General features: G+C 38.6%; 2 protein-coding genes across 2 annotated transcripts in view; one reads left to right on the top strand and one right to left on the bottom strand.

Moving 5' to 3' along the window:
- LOC143293503 (protein C-mannosyl-transferase DPY19L1-like) overlaps positions 1 to 17102 on the bottom strand; it is a 38241-nt gene extending 21139 nt beyond the window's left edge. Inside the window, exons 1-12 of the mRNA XM_076604403.1 lie at positions 16939 to 17102; positions 15381 to 15405; positions 13852 to 13939; positions 13050 to 13187; positions 11771 to 11891; positions 10798 to 10891; positions 8002 to 8059; positions 7041 to 7132; positions 5982 to 6054; positions 3059 to 3163; positions 1853 to 1939; positions 202 to 258 (exon numbers count right to left, since the gene is read on the bottom strand). Of these exons, the coding sequence (XP_076460518.1) occupies positions 202 to 258; positions 1853 to 1939; positions 3059 to 3163; positions 5982 to 6054; positions 7041 to 7132; positions 8002 to 8059; positions 10798 to 10891; positions 11771 to 11891; positions 13050 to 13187; positions 13852 to 13939; positions 15381 to 15405; positions 16939 to 17101 (1101 nt within the window). The 5' untranslated portion in view covers position 17102. The remainder of the gene's footprint in view (positions 1 to 201; positions 259 to 1852; positions 1940 to 3058; positions 3164 to 5981; positions 6055 to 7040; positions 7133 to 8001; positions 8060 to 10797; positions 10892 to 11770; positions 11892 to 13049; positions 13188 to 13851; positions 13940 to 15380; positions 15406 to 16938) is intronic.
- A 335-nt stretch (positions 17103 to 17437) lies between these two features.
- Positions 17438 to 18343, top strand: part of LOC143294284 (protein SPMIP7-like) — a 15670-nt gene continuing 14764 nt past the window's right edge. Inside the window, exon 1 of the mRNA XM_076605719.1 lies at positions 17438 to 17726. Within this exon, the coding sequence (XP_076461834.1) occupies positions 17508 to 17726 (219 nt within the window). The 5' untranslated portion in view covers positions 17438 to 17507. The remainder of the gene's footprint in view (positions 17727 to 18343) is intronic.

The following is an 18343-nucleotide window of genomic DNA, read 5'->3' as shown; positions in this document are numbered from 1 at the left end:
ACTACAACAAACAAGCATGTGTGTGTGCGTGCACACAAGCATGCAAACATACACGCATACACACACGTGCGCACACTTACACACACATGCACACACACACACACACACACACACACGTACACATGTGCGTACATACACATACAAACACATGCAATAAAGAAATAACACTAAAAGATAAAATAATTTTGCAGACAGACATACCCATTTCAGCACGCGGAAACTGAGCTTCTGGACAAGAGGGTCCAACAGGACAATGATCTGGAAGGACACGGGGGGAAAAAACATTTTACATGCATCAGAAAACAGGTCACTGTTATACGTTTTTCCTTCTATGTCAGGCTTACGATGCTGCACACGAATTTTAGGATGTGACATATCAAAAACAGGTACATTCATCCAAAACTAAACACACACATAAACACACACTCACCACACACATGCACACACACAGACACATGCACACACACACACATAAATACACAACTTCGAAAGAAAAAAATGCAACAAAAACAGGATGGCAAAACTGTATGAACTAATGATTTACCATACAATCTAAATATGCTTCATGGGTTCTCTGCAATTCTACTATTGTTCATTTTCACTTCCTCATAATCACTTCCATGAATCATTGATTTACCATAAAGTTCGGTCTATAAGCCACGACTTTTTACCCCAGCTTCAACCTCTGCGGCTTATACAATGATGCGGCTTATTTGCGGATTTTAACGATCCCGGGAGTGTCATGATTTCTGTCCATGAATTTTTGGATGAGCTTCAGGATAGTGTGCCAACTGTTCACGTTTTATAAATCAAATCCGCACACATTAAAGCCTTCAGATCAGCATTCAGTTCTACTCTGCTCAAGCGTACACCCTCATCATGCCGAAAACGCGACATTATGCCTATGATGCAGCCTTCAAATTGAAGGCGATCGACCTAGCAGACAAACCAACAGCGACCTCCACCTTCATGTTCATGAAGTGAAAGCGAGGCTGAAGTCAGAGACAAGATGGCGGAGGAAGCTGTGCTGGTTCTCTTTAACTCGCACACTGAAGACAAAGATTTAAGTGGATTCAGTGAGCAGGATGACGTTGAATAAATGTGATTATCCCTAAATTATGGACCTCATTTTCGTTGTGTTTATTTATTATTTTTTTCTGCCACTAGCAGTATTTTCGCTTGCTTTTCTTTGTGTTGTTCCCGCTTGTGTTTATTTCATAATCTACAGTATCAACAGCTTTTCTGTAGTATCAGTATGTGTTCCGGTACCAGAAATAAGTGCGGCTTATAAGCCGGTGCGGCATATGTATGTATAAAGTTCAATTTTTTCCAAAATTTAGTGGGTGCGGCTTATATACCAGTGCACTCAATAGACCGAACTTTACGGTACCTATAAAAAAAATAAAGAAATAAAATTTTTAAAAAGGTGAAAAAATAGGTCTAAATAACGTAACTCCACACAGTCTCACAGCATCAAGCTGTATTCAAGGTCTGCCACTGGTCCTAGTTTGCTAGGACGACAGGCCACCATTGGTAGCTTGCTGGCAGTTCTACATGCAGGTAACCCCATAACAACTCAGGGAAAATATATTAGGTAAGGCAAGTGTTTTCTTGTTGCTATTGCTTTATTCCCACCAGAGGGAAAACAAAGCATCCCTCCAAGTGAAGGTAGCAAAACCAACCCCCCCCCCCCACCCCCCGAAAAAAAAATCAACATGTTGATTATGGCTACTCAACTCAAAGAAGAAGGTAGACAAATAAAACCCCAAAACGTTGACAGCACACACACACACACACACACACACACACACAGTTATGGTGGCACAGAGCTGTACCACACCAAGAGACGTACCCAGATGGTCAGGAGACAGGAGGCAAAGTAGGAGGTCAGCAACATCTCATTCCCAAACAGCAGTATGTAGCCACCTAGGAAACCCATCTGGACAACACACACACACACACACACACACACACACACATGCGCACACACACACACACACGCACACACACACGCACACACACACACACACATGCACACACACACAAGACTCCAAGATTCAATAAAACTATGACCCCTATTGGGGCATGGAGGAATTCAGAAAGCAACATAATCAAGAACACATACGGATTACTGTGTTTTGGGATCAGCGTAGGAAGGCTTTTTTTTAAATTCTTTTTTTAAACTGTTACTCAGATCTGGTCAAGTACTTTCTATGTGTGCTTATGTATACATGCATACATGACTTTATTTTACAACTGTTCATCTATACACATATACATGATTTAATTTTTCATGTGTTTTTGTATACATCAGAGGCTCCATAGCAAAATCAATTTGGCACTGGACTATTGTTCACAAGCGATAAGGGTTCCAGGCCCAGTTTCGACCTGGCCTTGTGTCCTCGCAAAAGGCATTTTAACTCTGATTTTCCTCACTCTACCCAGATGTTAAAGGATACACGACCTCAGCTGGGGAAGGTTACAATAGCCAAAGGTGAGGAACAGGCCCCACATTCCTATGCTGGGCTCTTGACACACTGGATAAGAATTCACCACCCCCTTGGCCATAAAATGAAAGGCTATGGGACCTTTAACCTTTCAACCTACAAGGAGGAATGTGGCAGAATGGTTAAGACGCTCGTCGGCCAATACAGAGTCCATGAAGGTCTGGGTTCAAATGCCGCTTTGCCCTTTCTCCCAAGTTTGACTGGAAAACAAAACTGAGCATATAGTCATTCGGATGAGACAAGAAATCAAGGTCCCATGTGCATCATGCACTTGGCGCACTGAAAAAGAACCAATAGCAACAAGAGTGTTGTCCTCTGGCAAAATTCTGCAGAAGAAATCCACTCTGAAAGGTACATTAACATATACGAATGCGCTCATGGCCCGATAAAGCGTGTTGGGTTACGATGCTGGTGTCAGGCATCTGCCTAGCAGATGTGGTGTAGCATATATGGATTTATCCGAACACAGTGACGCCTCTTTGAGAAACTGAAACTGAAAACATGCAAACAAACATGATTTTTATGAATAAAATCCCAGGCCTGCCACTGACCGTCTGTCCCAGAAGGAAGCCCTTCAGCTGGTGCACAGTGATGTACTGGAGCACAAACGTTCCAAACACCGCCATCATCTGGGTCAGCAGCGCAAACTGGGCAAACTGAAACATAACATGGCTTATTCAGGATCAAAGAGGCTATGCCAGTCTTGAATAAGAGCTTATTTTGTGTTTGCACATTTCTTTCTTTTTTTTTTTCTTTTAATTCCCTTTTTTTTCTTTTTCTTTTTTTGTGGCATACATCACAACATGTGCATACATAATGAAGCTCATGTCATCATTTCAAATATTAAAGTTTGTGATGTTGTACATGCATCAATTGTTCTTTTGATTTTAAACAGACAAAACCTATAAGGAAGACAACCACACACACTGAAAGGGAGGTAAAGAGAAAGGAAGGGAATTTAGATCGAGGGAAAAAAAAGCAAGAGAGAGGGAGAGTGAAAAAGGTGAGAGAGAGAGAGAGAGAGGGGGGGGGGGGGGGCATGGGGGGGAGGGAGGGCATATTACAAGAATAATTACATAATGTCATGTTACAAATAATAATCATAATAATCATAATAATAATGATGATGATGATAATAATATAAAAATATATACATAAAAAGGGGGAAAAGCGGGTGGGCAGGGAGAGCCACAGTGCATCTACACCTATAAGCACACATATGTAAACAATGATGGCCAAAAGGAGATGGGAATCATCATGTGAACAAAGTACTTGCATTCTATTTACACATCTTTACTTTATCATTGTGTAAACAATGCTTCATATGGCATCCACTTTAAATTGAATAGTTCTCCAAGTCATCTGTAATTCTAGCAAGATACTTCATTTCCAAATATCTGTTTCGTAAATTTACAACATACGCTTAAATGCTTAGTTTGGTATTTGCCAAATAACATTTATAAATATGAAATTTCCCAGTAAGTAAAATGAAATCTAATCCGGCGTCTGTAATGAAGTCTTTTTTTGTACCAGAAATGAGGAGCTCTTCACATTATCTGAACAGTTACACTGAACTATGGTGACATTTTTCATGCAGCATTTTTTCAAAATGTGTCTAAAATGACCTGGTTTCAGGACACTGCCATAACAAATGTTGGATATCCTGAATGGCTTGATAATAAAATGTACACACAGGATCTTCAACTATCTTACAGTAGTGCAAATATTTTTGAGTTGGTAAAAGCCTGTGTATGACTCTTGTTTGAAACCATTTTAATTGAACATCCTTGTACTTAATACATTGTCAAAAAATAACATGCCAATTCAACTCAGGAAAGGTACTGTTCTATTTAATTACAGCTGTTGGCAACACATCTGATTTCAAGAATACAGACTGGGGAGTATTTACTCCCCTTACTAATAGTAGACGGAATCTTAGGTTCGAGAATACGATATCATGCAATTAGTTCAATATCAAGTTTATGTTGATACTGTCGAACTGTGTTTATAGGACCATTGTATAACAGAAAATCAGTTCCAAAAAATATTTGGAAATTTTTCCTGAAACTCATTGAAAGTAAGAAATCTTACATTTTCAGAACCAAAAAGTTGACCAATGAACAAAATGTCATTATTTACCCATTCTTTCATTAAAACAGTCTTACCTCCACTCAAAACATTTGCATTATAATGGATATAATCTGCCATGAATTTTTCTAAATTCACTGGAATACATAATTCATGAAGTTTCTTGCAATGTTTCAAAACATCTCGCCAAAACCTGTTCTAACAATGTCTCATACAAACATGTAAATATTCTTCACCAATTTTATCCATTTTTTTCCATACTGGAAACAAATCAAAAACAAAAAGCTGAAAGTCTGTCGAGCATTTCTGTCGATACAACCAGGTAATATTTAGTGCAGAAAGATAAACATATACATTCACCATCTGCAAACCACATTCTGAATAATGTCTGCACATTTCTTGTCATTGCTGCTGTGTGCACAACATGTCAAATGATCAGTACAAGAACAAGCCCGGCGCTTCCTTTTTTGAGGAAGTGTCTGGGTTTGTTCCGGAGTACCTTTTATCTACCTGTGTGCTGGCTGAAATTTAGCATAAGCAGCACTGACTTGAAGATGTGTACCTTGTGAATGGAGAGAGTTACCACTCTTTACTACTTGTTAATCAAACTGAAACATAGTTTCAATCTTTTTTCCTTTTTTTTATAATTTGCTTCTTTTCTTTTGTCCCTCTGTAGGTTGAGGGCTGGATGTAGAAAGTTTTTTTTTTGTTTTTTTTTTAAAGAAGCATGAACAGAATGACTTGACAGTCCGCTCCTAACCCTACAGCAAACTGTGTTCTTTAAACAACTGTAAATGCATAGCTTCCATTTCTTTTTCATTAAAAATACCAGCATAATGTTAAGAGCAAACAAAAAATATCAATGTAGCAGATATTGACATAGACATTGGTGATCAATACCATGCTCTACAGCATGCTGTGTTCTCGGAAGACCAGAAAAGTCTGCCTACTAGCGTAATGCTCAGAGCATGTTAAAAGATTACTATTGTACACAGATATCGAGATGTGCACATGCACTGAATCTATCAACTTTCTAGACTGATAATTTTACTTTAAAATTTTTCATTACAGGAAAAAATATCCACTTAGTTCTGGGTGTTGGGGAAAGAAACAAAAAACAACAACAAAAAACAAAAATCAAAAATCACAACACACACACACACACACACACACACAGACACACACACACTGAGACACAGTCACACACAGATGCAGACACAAGACACACACAGATGCACACACACACACACACACACACACACAAACATAAACAAATGCACAGACACAGACACACACATACGCTGACACACACACATTGAGACGCAGACATACAGAGATGCAGACACACTCAGACACAGACACACACACAACAGCGTAAAGGTTTACCTGCCAGCAAGCCATGAAGGTGGTGGTGAGGGCAGCCACACAGGCCACCAATTTGTGAGACACTCTGCTGCACCTGGACACACCCACAGTGCCATTCTTTCACCACACCTTCAGTCTTCAGTGTCTCACGGAGGCATCAGTGCATTCACACAAATCCACATATGCTACACCGTATCTGCTGAGCAGATGCCTGACCAGCTGTATAACCCAACGCCCTGATCAGGCCTTGGGTGCTTGCCTATATATTTGTATACCTATCAGCGTGAATTTCATATACACATTTTTGCCTAAGGACAACACTAATACTGGCATGGGTTCTTTTTCTGTGTGCCCAGTGCATGCTGCTTCCGGGACCTCAGTTTATCACCTCATCCAAATGACTAGATACCCAGTTTTTACTTTCCAGTCAAACCTGGGAGAAAGGGTGAGACCAGGATTCAAACCTTAACTTTCATGGACACTGACCTGGCTGGTAAGCATCTTAATTATTCTGCCAAACTCCTCCACAGTACATAAAAAACAATGTAGGACAACCATGCCTGTATTACTGAACACATATATCAGATCAATTCACAGAACACAAGTAACAATTTTCTTGCTGTGTGTGTGTTTGTGTGTTAATGTGAATGTGTGTGTGTGTGTGTGTGTGTGTGTGAGCACACATATCAGATTAATTCACACATCACAAGTAATAATTCTCCCGCTGTGTGTGTGTTTGTGTGTGTTAATGTGAATGTATGAACATGTGCGTGCATGTGTGCGTGCATGCATGCGTGCCTGCGTGCGTGCATGTGTGCGTACAAAAGTATAAACCATTTTTTGGCCACTGGATCTGCTGAGGGAGGGAGACGTAGGGGAAGGAAGAATGACAGACTGACAACACTGAAGAATGAACAGGAAGAGACCCAGGCTTTTGACACAAAACCGAAAGACCTTGAGGAATCTGGTCAACAGTTCTGTGCGGTGCCCCAATGGCTCTTCACAGAGTTAAGGGACAAGAAGAAGAAGAAACAGTAGAAGCAGAAGAAAAAAGGAGGAGAAGAAGAAGAAGGTACAAACCGAAGCATGTAGGCCACAATCAACATCTGCAGTACAAAGAAGGGGTAGGCAAAGCTCTCACGCAGAGGAGGAGTCCACTGCACACGTGTGCACTGAAACAACACAACAATAACTCGTAACAGACTATCTACACAACACAACAATAACTCGTAACAGACTATCTACACAACACAACAATAACTCGTAACAGACTATCTACACAACACAATAACTAGTAACAGACATTCTACAGAACACAACAATAACTAGTAACAGACTATCTACAGAACACAACAATAACTCGTAACAGACTATCTACAGAACACAACAATAACTTGTAACAGACTATCTACAGAACACAACAATAACTAGTAACAGACTATCTACACAACACAACAATAACTAGTAACAGACTATCTACAGAACACAACAATAACTACTAACAGACTATCTACAGAACACAACAATAACTACTAACAGACTATCTACAGAATACAACAATAACTAGTACTAAGAATATCTACAGAACACAACAACTTATACTAAGAACATCTACAGAACACAAAAACAACTAGTACTAAGACTGTCTACATTTTCGCATGTAAAAACAACAATGAAAAACTGCACAAGATTTAGCACATTTTTTACAAGCCATAACAACAATAAAGACTACTAGAAACTATGGCATTCTTTTGAAGACAAGACATTTAATGTTTATGGGAAATCTTTTTTTTTAATAAAAGAAAAAAATAAGAAGAAAAATTCTGGTAAGCCAGAAATGCCTTTATGCCTTTATGAAGAAACAAGAACTTTTCATTATAAACTGATTACCGCAATTACAATTTCAATGCACATCTCTGGGCATACACAATCGAATGAATACATACAAACAAGAAAAAAGGAAAAAAAAAAAAAAAAAAAAGAAAGAAAAAAAATTTCAATTCAATGAGCATCTCTCTCTCTGAGGCACGTGACTGCTTACTTCTCCGTGGTTGAAGAAGAAGGCTGCCACTGTCACCACTCCTCCAAACGGACAGCCACTGCCGAAAAAGCATGACTACAGAAATGAATGAACGCCATGCTGTGTACCACACTTTCGTCTACATTCATGATTTTACTTTGTTCCATCTGGTCTTAAGTCTCTCTCTCTGTCTCTCTCTATCTATCTATCTATCTCTCTCAAATGCATGCATTTCAAACATACATGCTTAAATACCAACCAATACTCATTTAAAATCTGAAGGCAAGCTGATTTTCATTGTTGTTTTTTCTTAAGAAATATGAAGGAAAAAAAATCACTAAAAATTATATGAAATCTAAATGGACGCAAACACAACAGAATGGGTTTTACTATTCCTTTATACCAACTACTGGACAAAAACCCACACAGAACTGACATTACTGATGTACAAATAAAACCTTTTTTGCAAAGTTAACTAATGACTATTGAAAACCTACACTTGATCTTGCAATGAATAAGTCATAAAATTCACATACAAATTAATGCAAACACACACACACACAGCCACACAAACACACACACACACAAACTGTGACTTGCAAGAGCATTTTCATATCACACAAATGCAAGGAAAGACACGTGCACTCATGCAGGCACAAGCCCATACATACACACTTACATAATTATACCTGCACACACACGCAGACACACAGACAGACACACATTCAAAACGAGGAAGGAAAGACAGGTTAGATGCACACACAGAGCAAAAGTTCAAGTATTTTTATTGAAAAAACAAAGTGATGACAAAAAGATTAGTCATGCTGCTTTAGCATTCAATCAAAACTGTGTTCTGGCTTCATGCTCTGATCTGCTGACAATGTCTCAGCTGGTTAAGACAGCTTACTGTACATGCTTGTGAGAAATGCAAGGAATCACACGGTCTGAGCTATATGTAGATGGTCAACTGGATATGCTTATGAACAGTATTCAAAAATCAAATACAGTTTTTCAATCTGGAAACTGTGTGTGTTCCTTTGTTAACCTCCTACATACCCAAAAAATCTTTAGGAAGAGGAAGGTGGCAGGATGGTTAAGATGCTTATCTGCCAATAAAGAGTCTATGAGGGTCTGGGTTCAAATCTTGCTTGCTCTCGCCATGGCAATGTAAGCGCTGTCCCTGGCAAGCATTCAAGGCCTGACAAGTGCATATGGTTATGTTGATGGTCAGGCATCTGTCTGCCTAGCAGATCTGTAACTTAGAGAGATTTGTCTGAATGCAGTAATGCCTCCTTGAGAAACTGAGGCTAAAACCAAAATCTTGACATTTTTATTTATCTAAAATTAACGAATGCAAAAATATCTCCATCTTCTTCAGAAAAAAGTCTAACACTTCAAGCTTTAAAGATAATCATTATAATCATTATTGTTTCTTTGATGGAGTATAATACAAATAAAAGTTAAAGAGAAACCACCAACTCCATAATTCTATAAGGAAAATGCCTGAAAAAGGAAATTTTGTAAAATGTTCATGAAACAGGGTTCATGCTATGACATGAATTAATTCTTTTAAGTATTCTGAGCAAAAAAAAAGTTGGTCATTGCAAAACATGCATAAAAACTGACAGTATAAATAATAAATTATTCACAATAAAATGCACAATAATGAATTTCTCCACAAAGTTTTGCTCACTGCATACTAACAACACAAAAGTCTGCTAACAATAAATCAATATGACCAGCTGGAAGCTTCTTTTTTTTTTTTTTATCTTCCTTTTTTTCTCTCTCTTTTTTTGGGGGGGGGCTTGGGGGGATATTCTAAATTCTGACACATTCTATTCTTAATATCTGCATACCCTGAGTCATAAAGTATGAAACATTTCCAACTTGTTAAATACTTATCAATGCTTTTCTTTTCTCTTCTTTCTTCTCCAAAGCAGATGTAGCGTGGTGTATATAAATCAGTCCACATACTTTGATACTAGTGTGGTGTATATAAATCAGTCCACATACTTTGATACCTCCTTGAAACTGAAACTATTGATGCTGTATGTCATTCTCTCACTGTCGTACCAGTATACCAGTTACTGAGTTAGTACATTTATTGAAACAACATGCAATGCTTGACTCACAAAAATGACATCACGTTAGGTGGGTGTGGAAGGAAAGGGAGTTAGGTCATTCTAAACAGAGCACTCTTATCTCGTAACAAGAAGAGTTGCAGTCCCTTCATGCAAGTGTTTTTCAAATGCTTCTGGTCATTCCTCCATCACTCTTGATGAAAAGGTGAAAACTTACATAAGGTAAGATCTGGTTGGTCCTTCCATACTGTTCTCAAAGCTAGAAGATAAAAAAACCCAACACAAACATAACTGCGAGAGAATTTTAAAACAAACAAATCTGTGTGCTAATATTATTTGTGTTCTTAAACAAGACATATATTTTCCTTTACACACTTCATTTATTTTCAAATATTTTGTTTAATTTTCAACAATGTTTACTACCATAGGTAACGTTTCATTTTCTCCTACTTTTTCTTGCAAATAAATGCTTAAGCATACAGGCGTGTGTGTACAATTTCTTTTCTTTTCACTTTTACCTCAGATACCCCAGGCAATACGACAGCATGAATAACAATTATTAGCAGTTACTTAAGAGCGGCAGGATGAGAGGACTGGGATCAGCGTTGGCTTCCTATGCTGATCCCAAGACTCAGTGGATGTGAATTCACTGCCCAGATGGCCATAAATGGGACCTTGAACCTTTACCCTTAAGATCCCCCCCCCTCCCCCCCAACCCCTCCTCCTGAACACTCACCTGAGGAAAGTTCCAAACAGAAAGAAGACGCCCATCATCAGTCCGTTCAACAGGAACACAGACTCCACATAGAAATAGGCCGGCTCTCCCAACCCTGCAACATCATTCGACACATGCGACACATACTATAACTGTAAGACACATCCAATCACACACATAATGCCCTGTGATATACTTTGCGGAATTCTAATCTAAGACTGAAATCAGTCATACAATGGGTATCCATATCAGTGTAAAAGATCTCCTCTTTTGTTCAAACTGAATAAATACAAAAAATACCATACATATATATTCTCAAGCAGTACACATTCTAACATCCCCCCCCCCATCCCCCCACCCCCCTGCCCCCCAAAAAAAGAAATGAAATGAACCTTGTTTCTGTTTTCTTCTCATTTCTCCGTCTCATTCACATGAAGAGTTTCAACTTACTTACACAGCACAAACTCTCTTTCTGTACCCTTAAATGCTCTTACTATACATCTTTTTTTTATTATTATTATTATTATTAAACAGAGAGAAACATGGTGTGGATGGTTTTAGTTCTTCAGCAGTACAAACCTCGAATTCACTGCCTTCTTTGTCAGCCAGAGTCCCTCACATTCTTTCAGACAAATCCAAAAACAGTCCTCTTAAAGCATAATGTGTGTGTGTGTGTGCGCGCGCATGTGCGAATGCGCGCGCGTGTGCGTGTGTGTGTGTGTGCCTGCGTCATGTATTATTAAAAATAAGTGCCTCGAGAAGTTTGAAAGTGCTACATAAATTAACTATTTTTATTATCGTTATCATCATCACTGTGATTATTGATTATGATTAAGATGATGATTAATATCATTAGCAGCAGTAGTAGTAGTAGTAGCAGCAGCAGCAGCAGTAGCAGCAGCAGCAGTAGAAGCAGCAGTAGTAAAAGCAGCAGTAGCAGCAGTTTAGTAGTAGCAGTAGTAGTAGCAACAGTAACATTTTAAAAAGCCATCACCTTCACAGCTCTGCACAGGTTCGTATCCCTGGCCACGGCTGACAGTGTAGCAGACCTTGGTTTGCCATTTCATGGCCTCGCTGACCTGGTCAAACACGCGGAACGCCAAGCCCAGGGCAACCTGCACCACAATATACACCACATGCACCACACCCACATTAATATTAAGAAAAAGTGGAGTTCTGGCCCAGAGGTAACGTGTCAGCCTAGAAAGTGAGGGAATCCGAGCATGCTGGTTCAAATCAAACAGCCAGTATTTTCTCCCCCTCCACTACACCTTGAGTGGTGGTCTGGACGCTAGTAATTCTGATGAGATAATAATCTCTAGGTCCGGTGTGCAGCATGCACTAAGAGCATGTTAAAGAATCCAAGTCGGCAACATAGTTGTCTCGAGCAAAATTATTTAGAAAATCCACTTTAATAGGAAAACAAATATAATTGCAGGCAGAAAAAATACCAAAAAATGGGTGGGGGTCTCACTGTAGGAGAGCAGCCGAAATTTCACACCAAGAAATCTGTTGTGACAAAAAGAGTAATACAATACATTATAAGAAGAATAACAATAATAAAGAACACAATATACACCGCATCTACAATAATGATAGTTTCAGTTTCAGTTTCTGAAAGAGACATCAGTGTCAGACAAATCCATATATGCTACACAACATCTGCTAAGTAGATGCCTGACCAGCAGCTTAACCCAATGCACTAGTCAGGACTTGACTGAATGCATATATCTTCTCCAGAATTATGTCAGTGGACAACACTTAATACTGCCATGGGTTCCTTTTCTGAGCACTTAGTGCAAGCTGCACATGGGACTTTGGTTTATCATCTCATCCGAAATATTAAACCCTCAGTTTGATTTTCCACCAAACTGGGAATAAAGATCAGATCAGATAATCAATGTGAAATGAACTCAATTATCTTTTTTGTTTTTGTTTTTAATCATCAATTCATTTTGTAGCATCAAATAATGTCCAACGAAGTTAATGATTCAATTATGATGAAAAAGTGATAACCAGATTCAAATTCACTGGAAAATATCACAGACATGCACACACACACACACAGATTCAATGGAAAATATCACACACACACACACACACACACACACACATGCACACACACTATCCTGGACACACACACATATGCATGCACACATTCATGCTCACACACATATGCACACACACGACACATACACACACAGTGACACATACACACAAACACACACACACACAAACACAGAGTCGCCAGAACTGAACAAATAACCACCCACCTCTGGGTAAAGATTGAATCTCTTTAGAGTGTTGATAGTGGATGGATACTCTGTGATGTTGTCATACATAATAGCATTCATGCCTTCCAGAGTAGATTTGGCTGTGATAATTGTCTTGAAGTAGGAGTAATACAGCCCCTGAAACATCAAACATCAAATGGTACTTCATCTTACTGGTCTACAAGTGATCTGAAAACAAATGATCTCTCTGTTCCCTTGAGCTTGACCCAAAAGTAACACAGAACATAAACTTCAACTGATTCTTTTGTTTTTCACAATGTATTGATCACTCTGCAGCAGCACAAAAAGGTACAAGTTTTTTCCCCCTTCAATCCTTAGTTAAATTTCTTTTTAAAATTCATTTAAGTGATTACTATTTTAGCATGATCACTGAGGAGTCTTGATACATGTGCAGATAAAACTGGAAAAGAAATTATAGGCCTTGACCCTTATTTAAAATGATCACTTTTCATGAAATGAATAAAATGACGGACTTAATATCAGAGTGATTAAAACATTAAGTCCTGGGTTTGGTACAAGTATCTGTGCTTGGTGGTTAAAGGATGGGGTTTTTCCCATCTCCCAGGTCATCACAGTGCCTTAATTCCCTTTGTGTGTGTACACTTGCAGAACATCAAAGATGCCATAATACACGCCAGCATTCTGCAAATTGTGGAAACACAAGTATACCCAGCATGAATATGAGAGTTGCAGCCCCTGAAAGGAGAAGACAAAGAAGGATCAATAAAAAGTAATTCTTAGCACTGGAATGCACAGCTTTCTTCAAAGAATCATAAGTTACCATTTCTGTCCTGAAAGCCAGTTCTCTCTCCAGTGTTGACAGGTGGGAAAAGTGTCGGTCATTCTCAAACATACTGGCCACATGATTCCTGTCAAAAAACAAAAAAACAAAAGAAAAAGGGAAAAATGTTATGCGCATAAATTAAGGCCAATAATGTTAGGCTAACAGATTATTCTACAAGACTTCTCTGATAAGTTATTCAGTTAATTTTAAACAAGATGCAGGGAACACAGAAGAAGAAGAAACAAGATGCCAAACAGGAAACACATTATTTGCATGGTTAGGGTTTGGTATTTCCTGTGTTCGTAGGAATGTCAAATTCTCTTTTAAAAGTATGAAATGTTCCATATGGGGACCCGTGTTACTATTACTTCCCTTGCAGTTGTTTGCAAATGGTCAGATCACAGTGCTACTTGCACCTCAACATCAATTATTTAATGTTTGAATGTTAACTACTATGCATAGTAATATTATGTGCCCACTCCTGCAAAAAGCAGGCATCAGAAATTAGTAGTACCAGTAGTAGTAGTAAAATGTGCAAACAACAAAAGCAACAAATTCTTTTGACATACACAGCTTTGGCAAAATTTAACAATAATCAGTGAAAAATTATAAGTATTGAAGTTAACCTGAGTTATTAAACTCGTAAAACAAAACAATAAAATAGTGACAATAGCATTAAATGCAGCTTACAGTTACAAAAGAAAACGTCTATATATCAATCAAAGTTCACTACTGGAACTGGCCTACTGTGCAGGTATTGATTCTGAGCCATCAAAACGAACCAGTGATTCTATTTAGCACCACATGCACATAAAGATCAAGCTCATGTGGCACAGTATAGCTACCTAAAGAAAAAGTCACACCTGAAAGTACAGCATATTTAATATTCATGGTCAGCCTTTGAATATTTTCAAACTGGGAAAAATGAAAACAATACTAAATACATGAAACTGAAAACCAAGAAATTGCATACTGCTTGCAGTTAACACAAATGCTCCATTGTGTGTATCTCTAATGAGTGAGTGAAAGAGAGAAAGACTGTGTGTGTGAGCAAGAAAGAGAAAGGGAGAGAGAAAGACTGTGTGTGTGTGTGTGTGTGTGTGTGTGTGTGTGTGTGTGTGTGTGTGTGTGTTCAATGCTTTTGTGCAGGGATACATGTGTGTGTGAGAAGGGGTGAGAGGAGGTTACGTGTGTGTGTGTGTGTGTGTGTGTGTGTGTGTGTGAATGCACTTGTGCAGAGATACAAGTGTGAAATTCAGTGGCAAGGGAGGGTTACATTTGTGTGTGAATGGAATGTGTGTGTAAGTACTGTGGTCTGCTTGTGTGCATGCAAATGTGTGTGGATGTTCTTGTGACGCACAAGTTGTGTGCATGCATGTATGTATTTGTGTATTCTAAATGTAGGTAATTCACTAATTGCATGCATGCATATAAGCAAGTGCAATTTTGTAATAATGTTAATATGTGTGCTAATCCACTGCTAAGGTTTTGTCTGTGATATTTATTTCAAGGTACATAATACTCACCTCTGAATCACAGAAACACCAATCGCTGAAAACCAAAATCACTGAAGTGAGTTTCTTCGCATTCAAAAACAATAAAAACCAATCATCTAATTAACAACAAGAACAATACAATGTGCATTTGCACACAGGTGCAATTATGTGTGTGTGCATGTTGGGGGTGTGGGAGGTGGGCAGTGAGAGGTTTTTTGTCAGTGATCATGAATAACTTGCAAGTTGATCAAAATATTGACAGTTTCTGTGGACTGTCAGCAATGAAACTGTGACAGACAAACCACCTGAATGTGGCTGTGTATCAGGGACTCAAACTGACCACTGTGGGAATAATGTCACTGAAATGGTGCAGATGATGGGGCAACACACACACAAAAAACATGCTTAACAAAAAAAATGTCATGGACTTCTAACAGCCCATCGCATAATATTTGCATGTGATCAGAGCCCAAACAGTTGTGTGTGGCGCATTGATTCACTAAAAAAAACTGCATGAGAGAACATGCTAAACTTTATTATTGGTATAAAAAAAATATACACATAAAAAGTGGTGGGGGTTGGGGGGGAGCATTATTTGTTCAAGTGTCTTCTAATTAAAAAAAAAAAAATCAACCTACACTATTAGTGGATATGAAAGAATAGCTTCCTTACAGCTGTTGGAAGTTCAAAAGTCAATAAAAGACAGCACATTTTGTTGAGATACAGTAGCCAATCAATAGAGGAAATAATATATAAGGGGAAAAAGTAAGAGCTGGTGTGAGTTGGGTTACCAGCTGTCACCATATCATATGTCAATAAAGTACAACTTTTAGATCAGGATACAAAACTGATGAAGCTACTCTAGCAATGAAAGGGGTTGAGGGTAAATATGTCTGTGTGGGTGAATAACTGTAGTGTATTTCTATCATTGTATCATTGTGTTTTATGTTGTTTTGTTTTGGTGTTGTTTTATATTCACTTCACCACCATACGTTAGTTAATACATTGTGCAAGTGCGTGTGCAAAAAGAAAAAAGGAAAGAAAAGAAAAAGACCATCAGTCTGTGTGTGTGTGTGTGTGTGTGTGTGTGTGTGTGTGTGTTGTGCTGATGTCTTGATTGGTTTGTCTGTTCTGTACATGGTGACTCAGTCATACATTCCTTCTTTTCAGAACACATAATGGGTGTAGAGAATGGGTGTAGGACTCGATATGATGAGGGTGTGTGTGTGTGTGTGTGTGTGTGTGTGTGTGTGTTTGCAAGTGTGCCTGTATTGAATATTACAACATGTTGGCCTGTATCTTATGTGTTTGTTACTACCTGCTACTGTTAAGTTTTGACCTTTTTTTTTTCTTTCTTTTTTAATCGATCATGAAATTTGATAATAAAAGTTCCAACACCAAAAAAACAGAAAAATCAACCATTTCCATATTGCATCATGTAAAAATTGTCAGTTACTGTTTGTGTGGTGGCAACAGGTGGCACACGATTTGTTTCACGTTGCTTACGAACCGACGAGCAGACGACACGACCACACATTCAACGCACTGTATCAGTGAAACTGAATGGGAATTATGACAATACCATTACCTAAGCAGACGACGAATATTGTCCTGGGTACAGTCCAAAATTTGGTATTTTCAGGTTCCTTCCCATTCTTTGCATCGTTCCGTTTCGTGAACCGACTTCTCGTTTGATTGCGCTTGTTACTTGCGTCGGCTTGGTTTGGATGCCGCTTGGAGACCGCCATCATGTGGAAACGTCACACCGGAAGTCTACGAGGTAGTTTCCCTTTCCAAGTCGCCTTACTCGTTTTATGATAAAATTTTTAAAAAATGCAATTCATCCAATGTGAAAACGGATAATAATTTCAATTTAATTATATAAAACTTATACTTATACCAGAAGAAAATGAAAACACTCTGCAATCGGACAGAAATACGGAAGTATCCTTTTATGGCAAACCCCGGGAATGTCCCGGGAATCTCCATTAGCAACGCACTTGATGCACGCTTCCTGAGAAACGTGGTTTCATGTACTGTGTGTTTGGGTGCGGGAAACGGCATGGTGCGTGCGTGACAGCTTCTGTTTGTAATCCATTGATTGTGAATCATTGTTGAATTTATTTGTGTTGGTGTTTGAACCGAGCCTTATTCAGAATGGCGGAGGGTGCTTCGAGCAAATTAGTCCTCGCAGATTCAAATGAGAAGACTCGTCCACCGTTCACAACGTATTTGATGACCGATGCCAATGCTGGCGGCCATACCGTAGCACAGATCGAAGAGAAACGCAGGATTCGTCACATGAAATTCCCGCCACTGAAAGGCAGACATGACGTGGATTCTTTCCAAACAGATCTCCAGGATGAAGGTTTCAAGGTGGGGTTTCAGTCATCAATCTGATTGGTTTGATTTCAATCGATTGAATTGATTGTATGCATTTGCATGTCCAGCAAAAGTTCTCTCTCTCTCTCTCTCTCTCTCTCTCTCTCTCATTATTCCACTTCTTATCATACTGAATCAATAACTTTTCTTTTCCATAATTTTCAGAAGAAAGTCAAAGGATATGGGAATTTAAATCAGCCAAACTGATAAGTATAGTACCTAAGCAGTATGTTTGAAGGAATTAAAGAGATGTTGAACAGGCACACACACACACACACACACACACACACACACACACACACACACAGGGTGATACACACACAATGACACACACATATATGCATACACTCAATCACCTTGGTACTCACTGTTATATCTTTAGTTGGTGTTACTGTTCACAGTGTAATGAATTGTCCTGTCTTTGTCATTGTATCTCTCAGTGCTTTTGAGTTGTTAAAGGTATTCACAGTGTGTTTGTGTGTGTGCACACAAAAAAAAGACAACAATGATGATAAGTAAGCATAGAGTTAACTTCATCAAGATTTTGCACCTTATAAATATTAGTAGTAGCAGTAGTAGTATTTTTATGTATTTATCTTATTTTTTTTTTT

The sequence above is a fragment of the Babylonia areolata genome, chromosome 19, assembly GCF_041734735.1.
Source record: "Babylonia areolata isolate BAREFJ2019XMU chromosome 19, ASM4173473v1, whole genome shotgun sequence".
NCBI lineage: Eukaryota > Metazoa > Mollusca > Gastropoda > Neogastropoda > Buccinidae > Babylonia > Babylonia areolata.
The sequence above is the reverse complement of the archived record's forward strand: the minus strand, read 5'-3'. Positions and strand labels throughout refer to the sequence as shown.